The sequence below is a fragment of the Vulpes vulpes genome, chromosome 3, assembly GCF_048418805.1.
Source record: "Vulpes vulpes isolate BD-2025 chromosome 3, VulVul3, whole genome shotgun sequence".
Classification (NCBI taxonomy): domain Eukaryota; kingdom Metazoa; phylum Chordata; class Mammalia; order Carnivora; family Canidae; genus Vulpes; species Vulpes vulpes.
Window position 1 is genome coordinate 99515931 of NC_132782.1, and position 25310 is coordinate 99541240.

At 39.2% G+C, this 25310-nt stretch overlaps 2 protein-coding genes across 3 annotated transcripts in view; one reads left to right on the plus strand and one right to left on the minus strand.

Annotated features, from left to right (window-relative positions):
- Positions 1–1891: 1891 nt before the first annotated feature.
- Positions 1892–10672, plus strand: THUMPD1 (THUMP domain 1 NAT10 acetyltransferase adaptor). The gene is made up of 4 exons (XM_026003225.2): positions 1892–2252; positions 4391–4565; positions 5730–5978; positions 6995–10672. The coding sequence occupies exons 1-4, from the start codon at positions 2022–2024 to the stop codon at positions 7420–7422; spliced, it is 1083 nt and encodes a 360-aa protein (XP_025859010.1). The 5' UTR covers positions 1892–2021; the 3' UTR covers positions 7423–10672.
- Positions 10673–11369: 697 nt separating this feature from the next.
- The window catches only part of LOC112923250 (acyl-coenzyme A synthetase ACSM4, mitochondrial), a 67272-nt gene continuing 53331 nt past the window's right edge, over positions 11370–25310 (minus strand). For both annotated transcript variants that reach the window (XM_026002984.2, XM_072753705.1), the window contains 10 exons: positions 22327–22470; positions 21365–21521; positions 19276–19355; positions 17188–17311; positions 16383–16463; positions 16155–16256; positions 15372–15499; positions 15176–15275; positions 13141–13260; positions 11370–11794 (listed from right to left, as the gene is read on the minus strand). In XM_026002984.2, the coding sequence (XP_025858769.1) occupies positions 11708–11794; positions 13141–13260; positions 15176–15275; positions 15372–15499; positions 16155–16256; positions 16383–16463; positions 17188–17311; positions 19276–19355; positions 21365–21521; positions 22327–22470 (1123 nt within the window). In that variant the 3' untranslated portion in view covers positions 11370–11707. The remainder of the gene's footprint in view (positions 11795–13140; positions 13261–15175; positions 15276–15371; positions 15500–16154; positions 16257–16382; positions 16464–17187; positions 17312–19275; positions 19356–21364; positions 21522–22326; positions 22471–25310) is intronic.

Sequence of the window (25310 nt, forward strand, 5' to 3'; positions counted from 1 at the left end):
TTTCCATTTGTCCTACACTGCAGTGTGGAATAGGACAGTTAATACCTAGTACTAATCAGGAATGCTAGTATTAATATTAGTAATTTAAGCAAAAGAACCTAAGGAAAGATAAGGTTATGTGAGGAATATATATACACAACACACATATATACATACATGTATATATATACAACTATACACATACACATACATATATTTACATATACATATATAATGTATATATATACAACTATACACATACACATACATATACATTTACATATACATATATAATGTATATATATACAACTATACACATACACATACATATGTATTTACATATACATATAGTGAAGACAAAAACCCAATTAACCATGAAGTTCAACATCAGGCTAATTACTTTTCCTCTTCTTAGTTTTGTTGGTTCATACATAATAATTAAATCTCCAAATATGAGATTGAAACATCTCCATCAATAAAATGCACAGTACTCCTGCATTTGCTCACCAAAATAATACACCGTCAAAGGTGGAACACCAACACAAGGGATTCATAAAGTTCAAGTTGACTTTTAATTACATGAACTTATATAAGGAGTTGGATTCTGGACTTTAGGGTATGTGGAATATTATGATGTTAACTATGAAGGGATTGCTTACCTATCTAGACTAATGACTGCATTCTTAAACATTTGGGGGCCAGACATGAAGAAAATAGCAAGGGATATTTCATTGAAGAAAAGAAGAATCCTTTCCTATCAGCAAAAATTATTTTATATGTATATGGATTTCTAGACTACTATTTCATATCAGCATGACTTTGTCATGGGAGTCACAAGAATGTCAATCTGAGAGATGCAGGCCTTACAATAACTAAGAGGTTTTTTTTATTCCTGACTTTCTACTACCATCCACTCCACATTTTTGGGTCACTGGATTAGCTGATTCTTCCTGGAGCCAAAAAGGACAAACCCTCTTTGGGCTCTCCACGATTTTGTTCAAGAAGTGAGGATGTGATTTCCTATCCAAACCAAGTGCACCTGAAACAATAATTCACCAAAACGTCACTTGTTAGGACATCAGCGTCAAAAGTGTGGAAAGAAATGGAAAGGGACAATATCTTGTGTATGAATATAAAAATACGTTGCAAATTAAAATGTTCCCATAGTGACAATTTAATGCTAAGAAGTATGTCCAAGAGGCCCTTGGGTGGTGGTTAAGTAGTGAAGCATCTGTCTTCAGCTCAGGTCATGATCCCAGGACCCTGGGATCCAGCCTCACCTCCAGCTCCCAGTCTGCTTCTCCCTCTTTCTCTGCCTGCCACTCCTCATGCCTGTGTGTGCTATTTGTCAAACAAATAAAATATTTTTTAAAAAAGGGTGTTCAGGTTTCCTCGTACTTTATATTTCTCATGCTGATAATCAAGTCTCTGAGACTTATGAGTTCTGTATACTCTGTGTTCTATGTACCTCTGAGGGTTCCTCAACAGGAGTATAAAGTCTCTTGATTATGCACATTTCACCAGGACCAAAAAATAAGTAGGATGGTTTGGAAGGCCCCAGTGACTTCTACGAAACCTTGGCCTATAAGGGCAAGATGTATGTGAAGTGTGTCTTGCTTTGCCAACCTCAGTACTTAGGTCCATCACTAGCATTCAGGTACTTAATATTTATTAACTGAATAAATCAATGAATATGAATGGTAAATGAAACGGTTCTTCGCAAGCGCGGTCTACATCCAGTTGGAAGCCATCGTGTAAGTTTACAGACCAGCTCTCCCGGAAAGCGGCTTTCCCAGGAAGTCCGAGCACCCTTGCGCGGGTGAGCAGTAGGACTACTTCTTCTCCACAGCCTGCTTCGGACCGGCGCTAGGACCCGGCTCTAGGACCCGGCTCTAGGACCCGGCGCAGCACCGAAAGAAACTTGGGGGCGGGGCTACGGGAGGCCGTGGCGCGCACACGACGTAACCAGCCCGCGCCCGCAGAAGTGAGGAAGCCCGGAGCTGAGGAGAAACACGTTTCTCGCTAGCCTCGGCTCGCGCGCCATGGCGACCCCCGTCCAGCAGCCTCCTCAGTCTAGCGGCGGAAAGCGCAAAGGCAAAGCTCAGTATGTGCAGGCCAAGCGGGCTCGGCGCTGCGACGGCGGCGGGCCCCGGCAGCTGGAACCCGGGCTACAGGGCATTCTCATTACCTGCAACATGAACGAGCGCAAGTGCGTGGAGGAGGCCTACAGCCTGCTCAATGAATACGGCGACGACATGTATGGGCCCGAAAAGGTACGGGCCCCGTAGCGTGCAAGCGGCCTTAGAGGGACGAGGCAATGCTCGAAAGGCCGGCTGCTCCGAGCGCGTGCGCGAGTTTTGTGGGGGAGCTAGCCAAGGGCGTGGCCTCGTCTGCGTTGCCGCCTCTTTGCCTTGTCTGGGTTGCAGACCCCTGCCGGGTCGTGGGCTTGAAAAGCCTGCACCTTTGGGTTTTTGGGTTTTTTTTTTTTCCCCTCCCCATTAGTAGTCACAGTGGCTCCTATTTATAGATTGCTTCCGCGGTCCGCGTGTTGTGTTTCTGAAGCTCTCAAACGTTTACTGCTTCCAGTACACTTGTGAAGTAATTAATGTTCACGAGGACACTGAAGCTCAAGCAAGTTAAGTAAACGGTCCACATTCATACGGGGAACTTAATTTGTCCTCCTAGTTTTTGCATATCTTACCACGACTTTTACGCCACGGTTATCATATGTTTTTCCTTAAGCCTTGTCTCTGAAATCGTGAGTTTAGTACCAGTAGTAGTTATTTTTTCAAATGCGTGTGTAAATGCAATTAAAAAGTAAAGTTTTTGGGGGGATCCCTGGGTGGCTCAGGGGTTTAGCTCCTGCCTTCAGCGCAGGGCGTGATCCTGGAGACCCTGGATCGAGTCCCACGTCGGGCTCCCGGCATGGAGCCTGCTTCTCCCTCTGCCTGTGTCTCTGCCTTTCTCTCTCTCTCTCTCTCTCTCTCTCTCTCTCATGAATGCATAAATAAAATCTTAAAAAAAATAAAAAGTAGAAAGTTTTGTACGCATACAAATTTTCGCAACACACTTTGGAAATCATTTTATTCTTGGCTTAGGATCTGGACTAATACATACACAAACACCTCAACGAATTAAAAGGGGAAGGATGATTTGGGGATTTGGATTCAAAATGTATTTATTTACTAGTTCTAAGGCTTGGGCCCCGGGCATATTATTTAATTATGCTGAGCTAAATAAAAAAGGAAAAATGAAAGTGTATCTTAGAATGTTGACTAAAAACAGTGGCTTATGCATATAAAATACAGCCTGGTATATAGTAAAGGTCCTTAAATATGTATAATTATTATTAGCACCTGACTGGCATACTAATAATGGTGGGGCTGAGAACTGGGCGAGGAGTGTCCTGTCCACACTGGTACCTTGAGCAAATTCTCGACTATTTCTGTTCCCTGTTCCTTAGTAAAATAGAAGTAAGGGTTGTTGTTGTTTTTTAATGCCATAACTGTTTGGTCTAATTGATGTAGTATTTGAATGTAGGTAAGATCCAAGCTGAGGGAGAAGGAAGAATTCTTGAGACTTTGGTGCAAAAAGGTGGTTTTATTAAAGCACGAAGACAGGGCCCACTGGCAGAAACAGCTGCTGCACCATAGTTATGAGGGGTGACTGACTATATACTTGGAAGTTGGGGGAGGTAAAGGAAAAGAGAGGTTTTCAAAAGAATTTTTTTTATGCTAAAGAAGACCTACAAGATAGATAGAGACCTTGTCATTGTCAAGTTAGGGTTGTTTTTCCCTCTAGTACAGCAATAATAGTATGTTGGTTGGGAGTTTCCTTCTGGAAGTTAGATTATTGATAAGAATGCTCCCCCCCCCCCCCCCCCCCCGAATTAACGAAGACATTTGTAAACTGAGGGAAACTCTTGTCTTGTAGAACTCTCATCTCTATTAGCCATTTGTTTTTCCTTCCCTTAACTTTAGGGCAGCCGGAGTGCCTGAGGAATGTCCTACATATCCCACCTGTAGTGGGTGGTTGCGGGGCGTCAGCTTGGGCTTTGTCCTCACCTTGCCCTCTGCTCCTTCATCATAATCTCACCAAAAGAAGACTGTCTTATTAGGCCCAAAGATATCTCTGATGGGATTAAGGTCTATCTTGAATTAATTCATCTGGTTGAGCACATTACCCAGTGTTCTAGAATGTTAAGGTACTTTTGAAAGGATTTTCAAGTTTTATGTGCCCCAGTCTGAGGGAACTCCCTTTTTCCTCCACATTTTGTAGGGAGCCATGTATCAGTTTCTTAATAAAAAGCCTATGTTCAGTATTGATCCATCTGCTACTAGACATTTCACATCGTTAATTATAGCTTTTAATATGAGCTGTTTTTGCATTTCTGCTCATTTGTTTCATGCAGTTTATGGACAAAGATCAACAGCCCTCTGGAAGTGAGGGAGAAGATGATGATGTGGAGGCTGCCTTGAGGAAAGAAGTTGGTGACATTAAAGCCTCTACAGAGATGAAGCTAAGAAGATTCCAGTCAGTGGAGAGTGGAGCAAATAATGTAGTCTTCATCAGGACACTTGGGATAGGTGTGTCTGAATAGTAAGCCTTAAGATTATTGAGCCTATAATATCTGGACCTCCCCTTGCCGCAGAACACTGCCTACAAAATGGCTTCATGGTTATGGCTTAGTTAATCATTTGATTGATCTTTTCCACACTGTTCTAGCACTAGGCATATGGAAAGGTAGAATGGGGTGCTGAACATCACATTGGCTTAGGAGTGGAAACCTGGCTTTGCCTCTTTCTTTGTATGTTTCTTTAGGTGAAGAGTACATATTCTGTCTAAGAGGAACAGCTGCTCTTCAGTGCCAGCCAATTTGGAATGGCTCCAGCCATCTGGAATGTAGTCCTATAGGGCCAGATCTCCTGATTTTTCAAAAGAAGTGGGAAATCTGGAGAAGCTCCTAGATTTTTTAATACAGTTAACTAATTTATTTATTTTTAAAATATTTTATTTATTTATGAAAGACACACAGACAGAGAGGCAGAGAGACATAGGCAGAGAGAGACGCAGGCTCCATGCAGGAAACCTGATGTGGGACTTGATCTTGGGACTCTGGGATCACATCCTGAGCCAAAGGCAGATGCTCAACTGCTGAGCCATCCAGGCATCCCCAGTTAACTAGCTTAAAAATATTGAAAATACTGAGTAGCTCCAAACAGACTTGTAGATAGTGAGGATGGCCTAAGGACCACATCATGATCATGGTTTTAGGGCTCCTCTGAGTTCTGGGATCTAGATTTTTATGCAAACTTAACTGATGGATGAATTAAATCTTTTAAAGTGACTTGCAAATTTGTTTTATTTTTGTAAAAAAAAAAAGTGTACTGTTTAATAATGTTATGTTTGTAGTTGCTGTTTTTGTAGGAAAATAGTATGGTGGTGTTGGACAAATGAGACATCACAAAAATGCTAACTCCAGTGTCCTCATGAACAATTGTTTTTAGTGAAAGCAGTAATCATGCTGAAGAGTGACCATATTAGATATAGTAATATTCATTACAGGCGGTGAAGAAAGTTGAAAAAAAGTTGGATTAGACTTACTAACATTTATTATGCTGATTTCTTCTACTATACGTAGGTCACTGCCAATGAAAATTCATTTTAAAGAGTTTGAGGAGGTTCTAAACCGTCCGAGAATTTATATTTTTAATTTACTTGTTGCTGAATTTTTTTCTTTTTTCCTTTAGAACCTGAGAAATTGGTACATCATATTCTCCAGGATATGTACCAAACCAAGAAGAAGAAGACTCGAGTTATTCTACGTATGTTACCTATTTCAGGCACGTGCAAGGCTTTCTTAGAAGATATGAAAAAATATGCAGAAACATTTTTGGAACCCTGGTTTAAAGCTCCAAACAAAGGGACATTTCAGATTGTATATAAATCTCGAAATAATAGTCACATGAATAGAGAAGAAGTTATCAAAGAATTGGCAGGTATGTTTCTCTTAGTGATTTATATTAGTATGCAATTCTAAATACTTGCTCTTGAGTTTGTTTCTTTTTTCTTTCTTTTCTTTCTTTCTTTCTTTCTTTCTTTCTTTCTTTCTTTCTTTCTTTCTTTTTTTACAATTTAAGGCTTATATTTTTGGGTATAAAAGAAGTATAAAGAAGTATATTAAAATGTCCTCAAAATAGAGGTGCTTGGCTGGCTTATCCAATAGAGCATGTGACTCTTGATCTCATGCTGATCTCATGTGAGTTCAAGCCCATGTTGGGGGCAGAGATTATTAAAAAAAAAAAAAAACCTTAAAATAATATCAAACCTAACAGATTTCAGTATATTGGATATGAGACTCTAGGGTAGGTAGAAATGAAATCTTCCAAATCAAGATTGAATTTTTTGGGAAAAAAGTACTCTGATTAAATGTCTCAGGACTCCTAACTCTGGGAAACGAACTATGGGTGGTGGAAGGAGAGGTGGGCGGAGGGTGGGGGTGACTGGGTGATGGGCACTGAGGTGGGCACTTGACAGGATGAGCACTGGGTGTTACTCTATATGTTGGCAAATTGAACACCAATAAAAAAGTAAATTTATAAATAAATAAATGTCTCAGGATTTCATTTGTATTTATTGAAAGGGTTCACAGAGTTTTTTTTTTTTTTTTTTTTTTTTTTTTAAGATTTATTTATTTGGAAGATAGAAAGTGCACATGAGCGGGTGAGGTGGGTGGAGAAGGAGACAAGCAGGTTCCCCATTGAGCAGGGAGCCTAACATGGGGCTCCATGCTAGGACCCTGAGATCATGACCTGAGCTGAAGGCAGACACTTAAATGATTGAGCCACCCAGGTGCCCCAGAGTTCACAGAATTTGATTGAAGTCCATGTAGAAGAGTAGACGAGTATATATACTGGCTTAACAAGTCCCAAATGAAAAGATGAAGGACTCTGTTTGTATCTGTTGAGCTTATGATATACTTCTCCCTCTAAATGTTTCTTACTCTTTGTTACAGGAATAGTAGGCAGCCTCAATTCGGAAAATAAAGTGGATCTTTCCAATCCACAATACACGGTGGTAGTAGAAATCATTAAAGCTGTCTGTTGCCTGAGTGTTGTGAAAGATTATATGTTGTTCAGAAAGTATAATCTCCAGGAGGTGGTGAAGAGTGCTAAGGACCCATCACAACTTAACCCAAAGCAGCCAGCACAAGCAGGAAATGGGAAAGAAGCTAAATTGGAATCTGGTGACAAATCAAATGAAAATGACCCAGCAGAAGGAAAAAACCAGCAAGTGGTACCCGAAAATAATGAGGACCTGGGGCAGACAAAACCAAGATCTGAGATACAGGTGGTGAATGAGGGAGGAGCTAAACCTGAACTTGAAAGTCAAGTCACAGAAAGATCGGAGTCAAATGAAAATGACCTCTCAGAGGAAAAATAATTCATTTGATGTTGCCGGTGGGTTTCTCAGATGGCGTTTGGTGAGATATTGCTAGGATTCCATATAAAATTGTGACTGACAGTATATCGTTTTTTTATCTCTGTGCACTATATAATGCTGAGCTCACAGTAGCGAACAGTGATTGAGCAGTTCCGTTAATAATTCTGTTGGAGATCTTTTCATCCCCATATGCCAGTGTGCAATTAGGCCGATGTACACTTGGTTGCGCTGGGAGAAGCTGTGGATAAATGATGAACACTTACATGGAGGGGAGGGTGGAAGAAAGATAATGTTGGTCTCTCCCTCTTGATTAACCTCCCCAGCCTCCCCAGCTGCGCTGCCACCTGACTTATGGGAACAAACTAACTCTGTAAAAGAGAGTTTCATGGGGAATTTTCATTCCAAGGAAGGAATTTTTATGTGTTGCAGTTCAGCTACCCCCTCCCACTTTGTTGCAAACATAGCAAAAACAAAGGTCTTAGAGGTTTAGAAGTGAACTGTTTTTGTGAAGTTTTTCTTTTTGTGTGTGTGATTCTCTTACTTTGTTACTATGCCAGTTTTTATGTTTTATTAACATGTCACAAACATCTCTGATGATTTAGTGCTGCAATTTTTGAAGGCATGGGTGAGGTAGAAGAGGACCATTCTAGGCATAGAACTACAGGCATTTCTGATAAGGTTAGTGTTAAAGAGTTATAGTCTTCTGAGTTTCTTCAGGATGCCAGTGCCACAAGAGACAAATTCTTTATATTGAAATCCAAGCTATTCTCTTGCATTATACATTGTCTGTGGAATGGAACTTATAAACCTAGTATTTGCTCCAGCAGTTGGAACTATAAATCATAACCATTTGATGATAAAGATGTTCATTATTTAAAATGACATCATGTAATATCAAAATAATAAATTTTGTTTAAAAAAATCACACTCAGGGGCACCTGGTTTGCTCAGTCTGTACAGCATGAGACTGTTGATCTTGGGGTTGTAGGTCTAAGCCCCATATGGGGTGTAGAGATTACTTAAAAATAAAATCTTAAACAAGAAAATCACATTCAGTAAAAGGTTTAGGAAGCAAATTATTTAGTAGCAGCAATTACACTCCGAAAAGAAAAACTCACATAGTTGGTGAGACTGATACCAACAACCTTAAATGCTAGAGCAGGAAGCTGTACAAGAACCTGAAAAGCAGCAGCTTCTCAATCTGGGTTGATGAGTCAGCAGATTTCATGAATCTTTGCCATACTGTAGCCTTGGTAAGATTAAAATTCAAGAATGCTTTTTCTGTGAGGAGCCTCTCAAAACAAAAGGCAATATAAATTTCATGGGTTTTCGTATCTGAGGACTGAAGGTCTGTCATGTATAGTCCTGGTGCTCATGGTTGCCTCCATGACAAGTTTTGCCTTATTTTGGTAAAAGAAAATCCTGATGTTGATGTTACAGCACACTACTTTCTTCACAGAGAGGTGCTGATATATAAAAGGAGATGAAGTGAAGAAAGTTCTGGATAATGCTGTAGAAATTGTTAACTTTATTAAAGACCCATGTATGCAAGAATGTTTAAAAACAAAACTAAAGTCTGAACAAGGAGCACATAAATCATCATACAGAAATTCAGTGGCTTGTCAGAGGAAGAGTTCTCAACAGGATATTTGAGTTGAAAGGTGAATTGCCAGAATACACACAAGGAAATACTGGCCAGATTTTGCTGAGTGCTTTGGAGATGAAAGATGGCTACAGAAACTAGTCTATTTAGTAGACATTTTTCATCACATGAACCAATGAGACCAGTTTCTTCAAGGTTCTGGAGAAAATTGTTTTCTTGAAAGTAATAAGGTTCTCAGATTAAAAAGACACAGACTCTTTGAAACTATCACTTTGCCAAAGGAACTCTTGAAATGTTTCCATAGCCACTTGGGCTTGAGAATGAAGAAAAGATAGCAATAAGTCTGCAGTCTTAACTAAAACTCTCCATGAAGAACTACAAAACCAAATTAAATAGCATTACCCCTCCTTTTCCTAAAACTGGTTTATGACTGGTTGAGGAACCTCTTCTCTGAATCTCAGTTTAAGATTTTCTCTGGGAGAATAGAAATAACTCTAAGTCATAGTCTGATAGTTCTGGGTTTCTGTGAAATAAGAGTATCCTTAACTTAGTGCTCACACTTGCATGCCATGAGAGTTCCCTTAATTTGGAAGTTTTTTTCAAGATTTCCTCCAAGGTAAACTTCTGAAAAATGTTGGAAAAGACGGACACCAAAGAGAGCTGCATACTAAGTCCAGATTGAGAATAAATATTAAGAGGCTGTGAAATTTACTTTGAGAGATGGGTTTATTAAGTTTTAAAAAGTTCAGAAGTATTATAAATGTTGAGTCTTCCTGCACCAATATCTGTGTTTTTTTAATGGTTAGGGAATATGGGAATGTATTTTTATCCTCCTAAACTAGTGGTCCAGACTGGAAGGATTGGGGAGGGGCAAAGACTAGAGACTGGACCTTGGTAAGGCAGATGAGGCTCTAACTTCCTTCTAGATCTTTTTAGATACTTAGATACTCTTAATAGGTTGAAGTCACCTTGAAAGGATGTTAAGAGCATTGTAGTGTCATTTGCATGAACATGGAGGATAGGACTTTGGTGCCTTCATCAGACTTGCTCCAAGACAAAGATAATTTTATTTTGATAGTTCAAGACTCTGGGACTGTGGGAATAAAATCGGCCATAAGCTTGTAGAACATCCAACTCTATGGAACTAGATTCCTTACTTTGTGAAAGCTGCTACTCTACATAAAGATTTTGATTTAGTAGTTTGTATTTAATCTTGTATTTATTTGTATTTGGTAAGACCTGAGTACAAGTGTTCTTCCTTCCCTAGCTGTAAAGCACTGTGTTCTGTTGGAATCTGGATTCATTCATTGATGTGTTTTCAGGCTTCTCATCTTTATTGTCATTGACAGTTAAGCATGTTTTATAAATGACAAGATTCCAGGGTGGGAATGGAGTGGTTTCTTTCTTTTAATTTTTTATTTTTTAAGTTATGTCAATTTAAAAAACTCTAGAGTTGTGATTTAGTAAAACGGATTTGCTCTGGAGGAAAGAGTGTTAAACTTGGTATTTTTGAAACATGTTTGTTTAGGATTATCATTTCCAAATGTTGTTTTACTTGTACTTTGCTTTTGGTATGGCTAAATATTTTGCTTGTTTTTCATAGTTCCTGATATTTTCAGAAAAATCAAAATAAATTTGTTCCCTGAAGATTGGTGCTCTGTGCTTTCTTTCTTCCTGCCTCTTAGTAAAGCTCTTGCTTTATAATAGATATCTCATAACTGATGCTTATATGTCAAATTATATATCAAAAGTTATGTACATTGATGATATACATGATATAAAACTTTTAGTAATTGCTCTTGATTAATTATTTGTAAGTAATCCAAACTTCAGATATTTTCCAGTCAACTTGCTTCAAAAGGAGGTATAGGGCACCTGAGTGGCTCAGCTGGTTAAGTGTCCAACTCTTGATTTCAGCCTGGGTTATTAGCTCTAGCCCCTAGTTAGGCTCTCTGCTCAGTGGGGAGTCCGCTTGGGATTCTTTCTCTCTCTCCTTCTGCCCCTCCCCCTCTCTAAAATAAACATCCTTAAAAGATACAGTAATACAGTATTTAATTAAATTTACTTTCTGGCTTTTGAATTACTTATATTCCTTATTTTAAAATTAATATTTTAATTCCCCCCCCCCTTTTTTTTTTTTAAGTAGGCTCCATGCTTATACAGCCCAAAGTGGGGCTGGAACCCACCATCCTCAGATTAAGACTCAAGCCAAGATCAGGAGTCAGGTGCCTAACCAACTGAGTCACCTAGGCACCCTTTTAATTCACTTTGAAGAACTAGTAACATAAGATGTTAAGCAGAAGAAATTTTTTTTTTTAAGCAGAAGAAATTCTATCTTGAACACTTTTCTTAGAATAATTGTTCTAATCTTTATTTTGACTTAATCAGGCACAAGATACATTCATTGTCCACTATGCTTTTCTAAGTAATCATTTTCTATTTTAAACCCTGGAAGTCATTAAAATCGTTGCCTTTGTCACTTTGGTCATTATAACTGTTTTCTTCACAAATATTTTTAGATCTTTTTTGATTTAATTTTTGATTAAGTACAGAACAAAGTATAGGGTTTTTCAACTAGAAAAAATCTTCAGCATTGTAATAGAGTAGTCACTAAATTATCAGGGAACGAGGAATAAAAGAAAGCGAGCCTATGACTACTTAATGCCATAGTTTCTTATCAGGCTATGTCCGACCCCATTCGTGGTCTCTCAAAACGTGGCGTTTGATTTTCCCAGTGATTGTCTTTGGGAGTTCTGGAACAAATTCCACCTGATTAACAGAGAAACATACTATGAGACACAATTCCATTTGACAATCCCAGTTGTCAGTACAATAGGGAGAGCATTTGTATAACTGGCGAGTTTGAGTCTGGGGGTTGTTTTAGCTTAAGCTCATTAAAATTCTTGTGTTTATACAGTCCAGTTGACATTGGAGCTACATCATGAGTTTTTAGTGCAAAGGCTATATGCTTTGTCAGAAGAATATAATAATACCTTTACTCTATTGTTTCCCTTCTAGTTCCAACTAGACCTAGGCCTTTACTACCCCAGGGAAACAGAGGCCACCCCTAAATGCACAGAGAAACCAGTTAATTCATGGGTTTTGGGCTTTAAAGACCTGTGCCCAACAGTTTCTGAAGGAGACTTTGAGAAATAATTTTGAGTACAATTTTCCCTTCATGCTCATGGTAAAATCTGTTTCCCTCCCTTGAGATGTCACTATTTAAAAATTGCCTCAACATTTCTGAAAATCAACTGGTGACTGATTTAGTAAATTTAATGGAGAAAATGTAGCTAGTTCTTCGGCTGAAGTTAATGACCCTTTTGGTTGAAATACCAATTGAAATGGAATGCTCATATCAGTATCAACAAGATTCCAGGATGAGAAGAAAGGAAATTGCAATGCCATCTCTATGTTTTTAAAATTTTTTTTTTTTTTTTTAAGATTTATTTATTCAGAGAGAGAGAGAGAGAGAGGCAGAGACACAGGCAGAGGGAGAAGCAGACTCCATGCAGGGAGCCCGACATGGGACTCGATCCCAGGTCTCCAGGATCACACCCTGGGCTGCAGGTGGCGCTAAACCACTGCGCCACCGGGGCTGCCCACCATCTCTGTTTTTATGTAAAATTATTCTCAAAACCTTCCTTGAAGGTTTTGGAAGAGATTTTACAGTTTCTTTGGATAATATCTTTTTTCTGAACCTAAGTTTGGTCATTTGTGCTTTGTGCTGGTCACAAAGGCTTGTGCTTTGAATTTGGAAGAGTATTATGGCTTGAGGCTCATATGATAGCTGAATCAGGTATGGTCTTTAAAATTTTTCCACCACTTTTTTTTCTCATGGAATGGGACTGATTAGTCTTATAAAGATAAACTGATTAGTTTCTTTATAAAGTAGATACTCAGTGTTGCAGAGTTGATCAAAACTAGTTTATCAAACATTAAGTGTCCTAAAATAAATTTTCTAAAGCAAAATTATTAGGGCTAAACAAGTTAAAATAGGTGTCTTCTACTTACACAATGAGCTACCCTAAAGTTAAAAGCTAATAAAATCTATGTACTTAATAGCTTAGAGCTTGTTTGATAACACACTTCACTTCTGGGCAAAAAATACTTACCTTTCTTGGATATTTGTAAGGTGCAGTTGTTTTTTTCACATGATCCTGAAGTTCAAGAGTTAATTTCTCTGGGTTGGATGATTTAAAGGGTGCAGATAAGACAACAAAGGCTTTCACTACCTGCAGAAGAAAAGTCCACTTATATTGATGTTTGTTTTTCAGACACATCAAGAGTTGGAACCAAGGCTGAACACAGGTACTTAAAATTATTTGTTAATAGCAGCTTGATGCAAATCCAGAGATCTCCTCTGAAAAGAGCTTGGATACAAGTCAGGTTTTGAGATCTAATTCCAGATAAATGGTTTGAGTGTGAGGAGAACAGTGTTTCGATAAAGCTAAAAGTTGAGTTTTATTTACATGTCACACATGCATTTAACATTTCAGTCGGGGTCCTAATATTATACAGGCAGTTCTTGATTTACAGATGACCACTTCAAACCTACACTGTTAGAAGCATGTAATAGGGAGACAAATGGTTCCAGAGAATATGGCTTGAAAGGGATTTGGGGAGGCTTGGTGGAGGGATATGTATGCTGCGAGATGAACTCTCAGAAGGGATTCATCTACCTCTGAAAAGTCTTTTCTGCTAAATATTTTTTGCTTCTCTTCTGAATACTATTCAAAACCCACCAATTAGATAATTACTGAGATTAGTTAAGTATAATTTAAATTGTCAATTATTCATACACTGATTCCAGTTGGTATTTACTTCTAATGTTCAGATGAAATCAAATATATTGAGAGAATGAGAATATGGTGGCAGGAAAAAATGCTTTGAAGAATGGCATCCATTGTGGAGGTGGTACAGGAGGTTTGAGTATGGGATCGATAGAGTCACTGCAGAGGCTCACTGATATGTAAAAGACATCGTAGAGGGCACATGGGTAGCTCAGTTGGTTAAACCTCTGTCTTTGGCTCAGGTCATGATCCTGGGGTCTTGGTATAGAGCCTCACACTGGCCTCTGTGCTCAGTGGGGAGACTGCTGCTCCCTCTCCCTCTGCCTGCCACTCCTCTGCTTGTGCTCTCTCTCTCTCTCTCTCTGTCAAATAACTAAAGTCTTAACAAAAAAAAAAAAAAAAAAAATGGCATCAGAGACGGAGATGTGAAGGGATGCTGATATACAAGCTGTTTTTGAAATTTTGCTGAGTCTGTAAGAAACTTCCTTGAGGAAAGGAAATGTCTCCCTTCCATACTACATGGCTTCCTCCTAAAACTAAGGCTTGTCATCCCCAAAGTTCCCTTTCATTAGGTCCTAAGTAGGCTTGTGGGACTTGTTTGGGAACCTAGCAACCACCTTCTATTTTCATCGTTTCTGTGAAAAAATGTAGTTTGATTTCCATGACAGTCATACACACAGTAAAATCTGCTTTTTCTTATGCAGCACCTAATGGCCCCTTTTAGTAATAGTACACTAATTTTCCTATGGAGCATTACCCTAACTTCTCTCTCTGGAGGTGTTGGCGCTAACTTCTACCTCCAATGACCAGCATATGATCCAGGTCTGGCTAGTGAGCATATACCATTCCCTGGACCACACTGGTTAGATAATGTGATCTAAGATAGGCAAATGTTATTCTGGGAATTGCTTGAAACTGTTAGAAAAGGAGCTGTCTCCTTTACTGGTTGTTATGCTGTGTACATTTGGAGTCGGTTGCTACCAAGTAGGAAGAACCTACCTGAATGGAGCCAACCTAAAGAACAACGGCCAGGAAATGAAGAAAGACAGAGTTTTGCTAACTTGACATGAATCCTTGGATGTAGCTGTACCTGAAAACCTCACTTACATGTGAGCCAATAGATTGCTTTTTTTAAAACTTAAGTCAGTTTGAGTTGAGTTTCTGTCACTACTAAAAGAATCTTAATACATCCCCCTTGGGACACAACTCATTTGTAAAGCTGAGTGCCTAGTATACATTTTTGTCACATGTGCTTCAAAACAAGAATTACATGACTACTCCTGATTCACTCTCCAGAGTGGTCAAATGGATAGAATTGGAAAATATGACATTGCTACTTTAATGACATTTACTCTACCTCTCCTCTGATTGGATCTGGACTACTGACCACAGCTGATTCAACCACTGCTGGGTGTTCAATTAGCGCACTTTCTACTTCAAATGGCCCAATACGGTACCTAGAAGAGGAAAAGAAGCCCTTGATCACTATATCACTCAAGTAGGAGATCTCCCCTGGCAATCTGTTACTCTGTAAGAGTGGCAAATATACAAACCCAGAAGATATGATGACATCATCAGTTCTGCTGACAAACCAGAAATACCCATCACTGTCCATGATGCCTCTGTCTCCAGTGACATAAAAATCTCCTCTTATTGTGGCAGCAGTTTTCTCTGGATTGTCCTAGGAATCAAAGATGACTTTGGGGGTGAATTTGGTTAGGATAGAAAAAGGGATATGGCACCCATGCAGTGACTAGTACATTGCACATACTATTTCCAAAAGAATATAATTTTTTTTTAGGGCACCTGGGTGGCTCAGTCATTAAGCATCTGCCTTTGGCTCAGATCTCAGGATCCTGGGATCAAGCCCCATGGGCTCTCTGCTCATAGGAGAGCCCACTTCTCCCTCTCCCTCTGCCTGCCACTCCCCCTGCTTGTGTTCTCTCTCTCTCCCTCTGTTAAATGAATAAATTCTTAAAAAAGAAAAAAAAATTTAAAAGGTGGTTCCTACTGTAGAATACTAAAGGTTCAAGAGTATAATGAAAAGGAAATCCCAGTTCCACCTCTTCTGTCCCATATCACCCCCTCCCTGCTCTCCGCAGCTTGCCTAGTTGTCTTTTCTGGGGACGAGCATGACAACTGGTTTCTTACACATAGAATTTAATCTTTACAACCCATAGGAGATTGGTGATATTCTCCCCATTTTACAGTTGATGAAATAGACTTGGATTTTGTGACTTGCCCAAGGTTACACAGCAACACATGGTGGATATGAAATTTGTACCCAAGTCTAAATACCACCTTTCTATTAACTTATGAGTAGCACATTCTTGTACCACATATTCAGAGAAGAAACAGAAGGGCCTTGTGGACTTCAGTCTGAGGGCAATTTCCCCTTCTTTGCCAGGTGGTAAGACGTTGCCATTTTCATCTATAATCTAGAATGAAAGAAAATTTAGGTTCCTAAAATTTTCTTTTTACAAAATGAAAACAGGTTATGAATAGTTGTACACTGAATAGCAGAAAACTGTAAAACATTCTTTGTTGAAACAGATATTACCCACCTGGACATCATAGGGTAGTACTCCTTTCCCCATAGAGCCTGGTTTAATTTCTTGTCCTTTCTGATTGGCACAAATTATTCCCTATTGAGAGAACATGTTTTATATAAGAATATAAAAATTCATTTTCTGTAGCTATTTATATCATGGCAATACAACATAAGAGTCAGTTTTGACTGGACTGATTTTCTCGGCATGCATGCTTGTCATATATATGTATATATATATACACATATACACACACATATTATTTTAGAACAGTGCTTCTCAAATGTGAGTATATGTCAGAATCATCTGGAACATTCATTGTTCAAGCACAGATTGCCAGGCTCCATCCCAGAGTTTCTGATTCAGTAGTTCCGGCTAGTGTGGATGTCTGAGAATTCGTACTGCTACCAAATTTCCGCATGCTACTGATGCTGCTGGATTTTGGACCATACTTTGAAAACTGCTCTTTTAGACTAAGGGTGCCATTTAGTGGTGCCATCTTGGGATAAATTCCCCACTGGGGCTCCTCTGGTGTCCTCGGTACCGCTGAGAAGATGAGCCACATGATTCTGACTCTCTCCAACCTAGCTTTTAAGACTTCTGAATGGGGAGAAAACAGAAAGACTGCAGGGAATAATCCTAATTCCCCTCTAGCCAAGCCTAATTGGGCAATTCAGAGGTTCTGGTAGTTAATGGCAAGGTAAAGTATTCTAGGAAACTCCATAAAAATTTAGAGCACCAACAGGGCTCTTCAGGGGCTCATTCTGCAGTTGAAAGTCTCCCAATATGCTAAAATTTCAACATTTCCCATTAAACATACCACTTCTGTCTGTCCATAGCCTTCATACAGCTCCAGCCCAGTTTGTACCTTCCACTGTTCCAGCACTTCTGGGTTCAGTGGCTCCCCTCCAGTCAAGCAGTGCTGTAGTTTCTTGAATTTATATCTGCAGACACAGAGTCTCATGGGGTCTTTGGGGGGAAGAAGTCTGAGTAGCCTTCATTAAAAAATTATTAGGACGTTCTAACAACAAGCAACTGAGTTAGAGAAGGCAAGTGTTAGGAAGGTTCATTCAGCAAATATTTTTGAGCACCTACTATCTTGCCAGACATGGTTGTAGATTATGTGGGGCATGTTAGTGATTAAAGTAAAATTTCCAGGGACGCCTGGGTGGCTCAGTGGTTGAGTGTCTGCCTTCGGCTCACGTCGTGATCCTGGAGTTCTGGGATGGAGAACTGCATCAGGCTCCCTGGGGGAAGCCTGCTTCCCTCTCTGCCTCTCTCTCTGTGTGTCTCTCATGAATAAATAATACAATCTTAAAAAAAAATTTCTATACAGAGCTTGCATTTTAGCAGGCTGTTAAAGGAGGGGAGAAAGTAGGAGAAAATGCTGATAATAATCTTAAGCAGTTATTATGAACCAAGTGATAAAAACAGCTAACATTAATTGAGCATTTACTGTGCTGTGAGGGCTTTAGGAGCACTCTCATAATCCTCATGTCCGTATTTTACAGATGAGGACATTGAGGCTGGGAGAACTTAAAGAAATTGCCAGAGGCCTCATGAAGGGCTGAGTTGACTACTCTGCACTTAATATTTGTGTAGTGTCTCCCCAAGTGGGTGGCCACTTACATTGAATTCTCACCAGAAACCCATGAGGCAGCTCTTAATCCTCTCCCATGGATAGAATTAAGGGATACTTACTTAGATCATCTTGAGTGTTTGAGGTCTCACTAGTAGTAAGCAGTACAGCCCCATTTGTTTAACTTTGGAGATTAAGCTTTTCACTACTGGCCTTACTACTCTGCTGCCCACTTTCTCAAGTGAGAAAATCTGAAACAGCTGGGCTCTGATGCATTGAGGTCTTCAAGGGGCAGGACAGGAATTATGCCTATTCAAAGTAACCCTTAAAAGCCCTCAAACTACTCTTGAGATGTGAGCAAGATGCTCACATTTTGAGGGATGCCTAGGTGGCACAGTTAGTTGAGCATCTGACTCTTAGTTTTGGCTCAGGTTGTAATCTCGGGGTTGTGAACTCAGGGTTGTGGTCTCAGGATCTTGGGGTTGTGAGATTGAGCCCTGTGTTGAATGCCATGCTCTGGGGGCAGAGTATACTTGAGTTTCTCTCTCCTTCTCCCTCTGCTCCCTCTACCACACGCTCCTTCTCTCTCTCTCTCTCTCTCTCTCTCAAATAAATAAATAAATAAATAAATAAATAAATAAATCTTAAAGAAAACAAAGATGCTCACATACTGAGGGCCACAAAAGAGTTGACCCTGACTAGGATAAGAGAGGTTTCAGATCTGCTTTATTTTGTTTCACAGCACTCTCTCTCCTGGGTGTCCATACTTGGGGGGACTGAGGACAGGTGAGGCTGCACTACTTAAATTGTTTCTCTCTTCCTTTCTCTTTCATGCAGTCAATTCATATTGGTTAAGTATATATACATTGCAAGTTCACTAGGGGTTCAGGTGATTTGGATAACTTGATTACAATCCTCAAGTCATAAGACTTACATTAAGTTCTCTTCAAGGCAGTATAAATGCAGTTATATTTTGGGGTAGAGGGAGGTTAGTTCTTGGACTGTAGGGTTTTAATTTTCCCTGAAAAAAGATTTATTTGCCCCTTAGAGGCTATTTCTAGGGGAAGCTGAGAGGCAATTTGGGCAATATCTGCAGACATCTTTAATGGTCACCAGGGAGGTTCTACTGGCATCTAGTAGGTGGAGGCTGGGTAGTATGCTGCTCAACATCCTGCAGTACACAGGACAGCCCCCAACAATACAGAATTACTCGGTCCAAAAATGTGAACAGTGGCAAGACTGAGGAAACTTGCACTGAAATGGGGGAGATCTGTGATGCTGGACTGCAGCTTTTGTTTATGCTTCAAATGGAGGTTTCCACTCAAGTACCTTTTCAGATCTTTCTGCACAAGCATCCGGTACACAGTGGGAGCACTGCACAGGGTTGTGATGGGATAAGTCGTGAGTGTCTGGATGATGGAGAAAGACAATTGTCAGAAATGGTTAATTAGAGGCCACAACTAGAGCTGCTGTCTGCACCCCCTCATCCTCTTTCATGACATTTCCATCATATGACATTACTAAGAATCAGAAAGCAAGTATTTATTAGTTGTCACTAGTGACTGTATGTCTGTTGGGAATTTACAATTATTGGAAAGAAAATGTATATGTTACAGTAATAGACATACACAATCAACTTCAACTGAAAGTAAATTGTTGAATTTGAGACCAACTCCAAAGTATGAACTGGTTTATTCTACCTCAGGGCTGCAAATTACCTTTCACGATGGGATTTTGAAACCTCCTGCCCATATATTCCTACACAGTACTCACTCTGAATGTAAACTAACCTATCAAAACCTTCCGACACTCTTTCTATAAAAAAGATCAGTCCTGGGGCACATGGGTGGTTCAGTCTTAGATTAAGCCTCCAACTCTTGGTACCTCCTCAGGTCAAGATCTCAACGCTGCGAGATAGAGCCCTGTGCAGGCTCCACCTTCAAGGTAGAGTCTCCTTGGGATTCTTTCCTCCTCCCTCTCCCCTTCCCTCTGCTCCTCTCCCTGCTTGCGCATGTGTGCTCTCTCTCTAAAATTAAAAAAAAAAAAAAAAAGACAGTCGTTTTGTGTGGATTAATTAAATGCATTAGTAAGGCATTTTTCAGGTCTTTCCCTAACTTTACGATTTGCCCCACTCATTTTACCTCCAGCTCCTTGAAGAAAAATAATAACCTACACATGTTGAATCTAGAGATACTCATGTTCTAGATGCCCTATTTCTAGAGAGATTCCACTACATCAAATAATAAATTGACAGTTTGTATTTAATTTAAGCATTTGAGAGAATCCTTTCAAGATGTATTTCTAGGCTATCTGGATTGTCAAAGATCAAGAAAAACTTTTGATCTGTAAGTGAGCATTTCTACTGTCTGTACTTGCTCCCTGGATTCCAACTGTTCTTCATAAGTGTAAATGCATGTAACTAAGAATAAAGTTTTTAGAGCACTTAAAATACACTATCTTTGTAAACTAAGAATATTCCTTTTTTTAACTAAGAATATTCTTATTTCAATAGACTTAGTTAATATCAATACCACATATTATATTATCAATATGCCTTATTTAATATATTAAATAAGATTATTACAATAAGAATATATTATATATTTTACTTAAATATTATATAATATTTAGTATTTTATTTTAAAATTCTTATTTCTTAAAATGCAGGTTTTGTAACTGCAAAGTTAGTTTATCTACTCAGGGCCCTTTGTAAAACCTGATGCAGAGGTCCCAGTTCTTATGTTACCCACCATTTCTGTTAAGACCCTGCAGCCATCTTATCAGACCAGTTAGCAAAATAACAGGGTGAGTACAGCTTTTATTCACACACAGGTGTGGTGTTTAATAATATGTATTTCATTAAACATAACTGGTTTTTCATGGTTGATAATTGGCCTGAATCACATCTTTCTAAAGGCTAAAGAAATCAGAGCAATCTGATACCTTAATCTAGCTGTGTCTGGCGGAGAAGCAGCATGCCTGATTTCAAGACAAATATTGGGTTCTGAGAATTCACAAACTGAGAAGCACAGAGTGAGGGGAAAATGGGAAGGAGCCGCTCTGGGAGAAAGGCGATTCTACCTTCAATCTTCTCTATACAGGGTTTTGGATTTATCACCTATTGTTTTTGTTTCACTGAATCGGAAACCAAAGATTTGTTTAGACTTGAGACTCATAATCTGTTATTTAGAACCTCTCAGGTGGGATGTGAGCAAATCCTGAATAGTTTGAAGCAGGAGAGTGTTGTAGGTGTTCCTTCTCTATTAAATACATTCAAAAGCCAAATCCCCAGATACTTCATTTCCTAAAAAGGAATGATTTCCAGAAACCTAGGAAACTATATTCTGAAGAATCATTTCTTTGTGGTTTTGGCAGGGAAACGAAGGGAGAGATGTAGTAGCTAGTAGCCATGACTTACATCCAGGAAGGCGTCAGTGTCAAGCTGTGCCATCCGATGTACAAAGACACAGGCTCCCTGAAGCCAGGACGAAAACACACTGCCAATGGCAGCCTTGATCCAGCCAGTGTCAGACACATTCCATATAATATCTGAGGACTTCAGGTTTAGCCAATACCTAAATGATATGGGGAAGCAACAAGACAGACCAAAAAAACCCAAAACAAAATTTTAAAAGCAGGAAAGCAAAAAAACTCATATCTTCGAAAACTGGCCAGAACCTCAATGGCTACAGAGAAGGGCCAAAAGAAGCCTGAAGGCAGGATGAGCGATTCTAACTCCTACTTTTGTTAGAGGACTTTTTCAGAATCCTAGGTAATCAAAGTAGAGAGGGAGGCTGGGTTTGACATGATATTCTGAGTTTGTTCATTGATGCAACAAATATTTATTGTGCAAATATATGCTAGGCAGAGTAGTGAGTGAGATATACCATCAGATATTTGCTTTTACTTTAGGAAGACATATAGTAGATAAACACACAATAAAATAAGAATATAAATCAGTATCATAATTTCAAATAGTGATAAGTGCTCTGATGAAAATAGGAAAATGTGATAGTTTTAGGATACCTAGGAAGGCCTTTCTGGGTGGGTGAGTTTACCTGGCAGTGAGAAGGAACCAGACATGCCGTTGTGGACATGGGGTCAAGGTTGTTTCCTGTACATCACCCTGTACTCATTGTGACAAGTGAACTCCTTAATCCACATCACCTATTTAACCCATACATTCTTGCTTGATCAGTTGGTGAGATGGTGCCATTTACTGAGCCTAATTAGGCTGGGCAGGGGCATAAAGGGTTCTGTTTTGTAGATGTTACACTGGAGAAATCTAATAGTCATCCAAGTGGAAGTGTCAGCTAGGCAGTTGGATATACATATTGGCAGCTCAGGGGAGAGTTTAGCAAAAACAGTTTCCCTCCCTACCTTCCACAGATGGTGTACCCAATTCCGAGGCTGCTCTGAGAGTGTAGGGCCATCTTGGGATAGCCTGTGGTCCCACTCGTGAAATAAATGGCCATTGGTTCTTGACTTCCTGTCTCCACACAATTGTGCTCTGAAGAGGCGGATCTGTAAAATATGGGTCCCAATATGGTAGCTAAAGATGGCAGACCAGTTTAACTCTGAGATTATAAATATACATATATATATATTTTTTTTTCTCTCTGCTACTTATGCCCCTTTGATACCAGAAAGCAGTTAATAGAACAAAACTTAATCCAAAACCTCCTTGATAGGAATTTCTCAATAAATCCTAAAGGGATTTTGTAGATCTTTGCTAAGCTTTAATAATTCATTGCTCTCTCTTTTTAAGCACCACCTCTGTATAGGCCACGTTGACAGCCAAGATGACTTTCAATATCAATGACAAAAGGATGTGTTTTTTATTTACTTAAGCATTTTTCCTAAGGTTTTTTAAAATCTACATTTAAAAAAATCAATAATGAATCTTTATGAATTGTTTATTAACATTTCAGGAGTTTTTATACTTAAAGGAAGATCTTTTAGATCTTCTCTAAAAGAGGATTTGAATCAAACATTTTAATACTTATTATTCAGCATCTTCAACATCACTGGCAGACACAGTCATGTGCTTACCATATAGCATCCCATTCTTCTTCCTTGCACTGATAAAACTCTCATTTTGTTCTGGTATCAGGCAGTCATATGCTTCAGGGGAGACTGTTCCTTATATAGCTCCAGGGAGTGAATCTTGATTATCCTAAGCCAATTGTGGTAATTCTTATACCAGAGACTGATTTAGGAATGGGCACATGGTACAGTTATGGTCAATGAAATTTAAAGGCTTTATGGAAAAAGTTTCCTTAATACAAATCAAAACCACAATGAAATACCAGCTCACACCTGTCAGAACGGATAACATTAACAAATCAGAAAACAGCAACTGTGGTGAGGACGGGGAGAAAGGGGAATCCTCTTACATTGCTGATGGGAATGCAAGTTGGTGCTGCCACTCTGGAAAACAGTATGGAGTTTTCTCAAAAAGTTGAAAATAGAGCTACCCTATGGCCCAGCAATTGCACTACTAGGTATTTACCCCAAAGATACAAATGTAGTGATCTTAAGGGCCATCTGCATCCCAATTTTATAGCAGTAATGTCCAAGAGAGCCAAACTATGGAAAGAGCCCAGAAATCCACCAACAGATGAATGGGTAGAGAAGATGTGGTTTATATACGCAATGGAATAGTACTCAGCCATCAAAAAATGAAATCTTGCCATTTGCAATGACATGAATGGAACTAGAGGGTGTTATGCTAAGTGAAATAAGTCAATCAGAGAAAGACAGCTATCATATAATCTCACTCATATGTAGAATTTAAGAAACAATATAGGATCATGGGGGAAGGGAGGGAAAAATAAAATAAGATGAAATCAGAAAGGGAAACAAACCATAAGAGACTCTTAATCATAGGAAACAAACTGAGGGTTACTGGAGGGGAGGGGGTTCTCAGGATGGGGTAACTGGGTGATGTAATGAGCACTAGATATTATATAAGACTGATGAATCACTGGGACACCTGGGTGGCTTAGTGGTTGAGCATCTGCCTTCAGCTCAGAGGTCCTGGCATTGAGCCCTACATCCAGCTCCCCACAGGGAGCCTGCTTCTCCCTCTGCCTATGTCTCTGCCTCTGTGTGTCTCTCATGAATAAGTAAGTAAAATTTTTTAAAAAGACTGATAAATCACTGAATTCTACCTCTGAAACTAATAATACAGTATATGTTAATTAATTGAATTTAAATTAAAGAAACAAAACCAAAACCAAAAGGAAAGAAAATGTTTCCTTGTTCTAAAAAGAGTCATGAGGAAGTGTGTGTATTTAACATGGGTGAGTGGGAGAATCACATGCTTTACCAACTAAACCAACCAGGTGCCCCTCAATAATTATTTTTAAAGATACACTTTAATTCAGCAGTCAATAAAGAGCATTCAAAAAAATAGATAAAGAGCATCAAATTATGTTCAAGGAATATATTTATCAACTTGTGTGTGGGAACTGGAAAAAGGGGGATTTTTCTCACAATATTTAATACTGTGGGGGAAAAAAACCACTATTATTTTTAATGCTTCTTTACCCAGTGTGGAAAATTTTAATGTAAGGCTTTAAATTTTCTGTTTTCTTTTATCCAAAAGAGGATGCATTGCAATGTGTGGGTGACAAGGAGATTTTCAATTAGTGATTTCATTGTCTGACTGACTCTCGTTGGACACCTGAGTTTTATTTTTCTGGATTTTCCAGAACTGATTATATGTTGATGACTTCCACATTTGTATTTTTAGCTCCTTGAGTCTAAGACTCCTGTATCTACCTCCTGCTGGACATTTGGGTGTTCACGGACCCCTCAATATTAGTATGTCCAACTTTCAACTCTTTCTCCAGCTGATACTACCTAACCATCTAGCCATCTACCTTAAAAAGCAGATCAACCTTGGTTCTTTCCTTTATTCTCTAAGTCCAATCAATCTTCAAGTCCTGCTACTTCTTTACTTTGCCTCCTTCCCTTATCCCATTCACCAGAGCACGGATTCAGACCCACATCTTCTCCCCCACTAGATTTGTCCCAGAGTGGCCTCTCTAATTCCAATTCGATTCTTCTCAAATTCATCCTCTCTACAGCTGCCAGAGAAATTGCATTAAAACCGTAAACTTACCCTACTTCATTTCTTAAAACTTGTCAGGCTGGCTTCCCTTGTTTGTAGGTCATGTTAAAGATTTTAGCATAGCATATGAGATCTTTATAGGAGAGGCCATAATCTGGCTTCTGCTTGTCCTTCTGGATTCCCTTCTGACTTCATATTTTGTCCTCTAGCCAAAACTGAACACCTCAGGATTATTTTTGCCTCCATATCTTTGTTCATTGTTCCCTTGCCTGAAAAACTGCTTCAG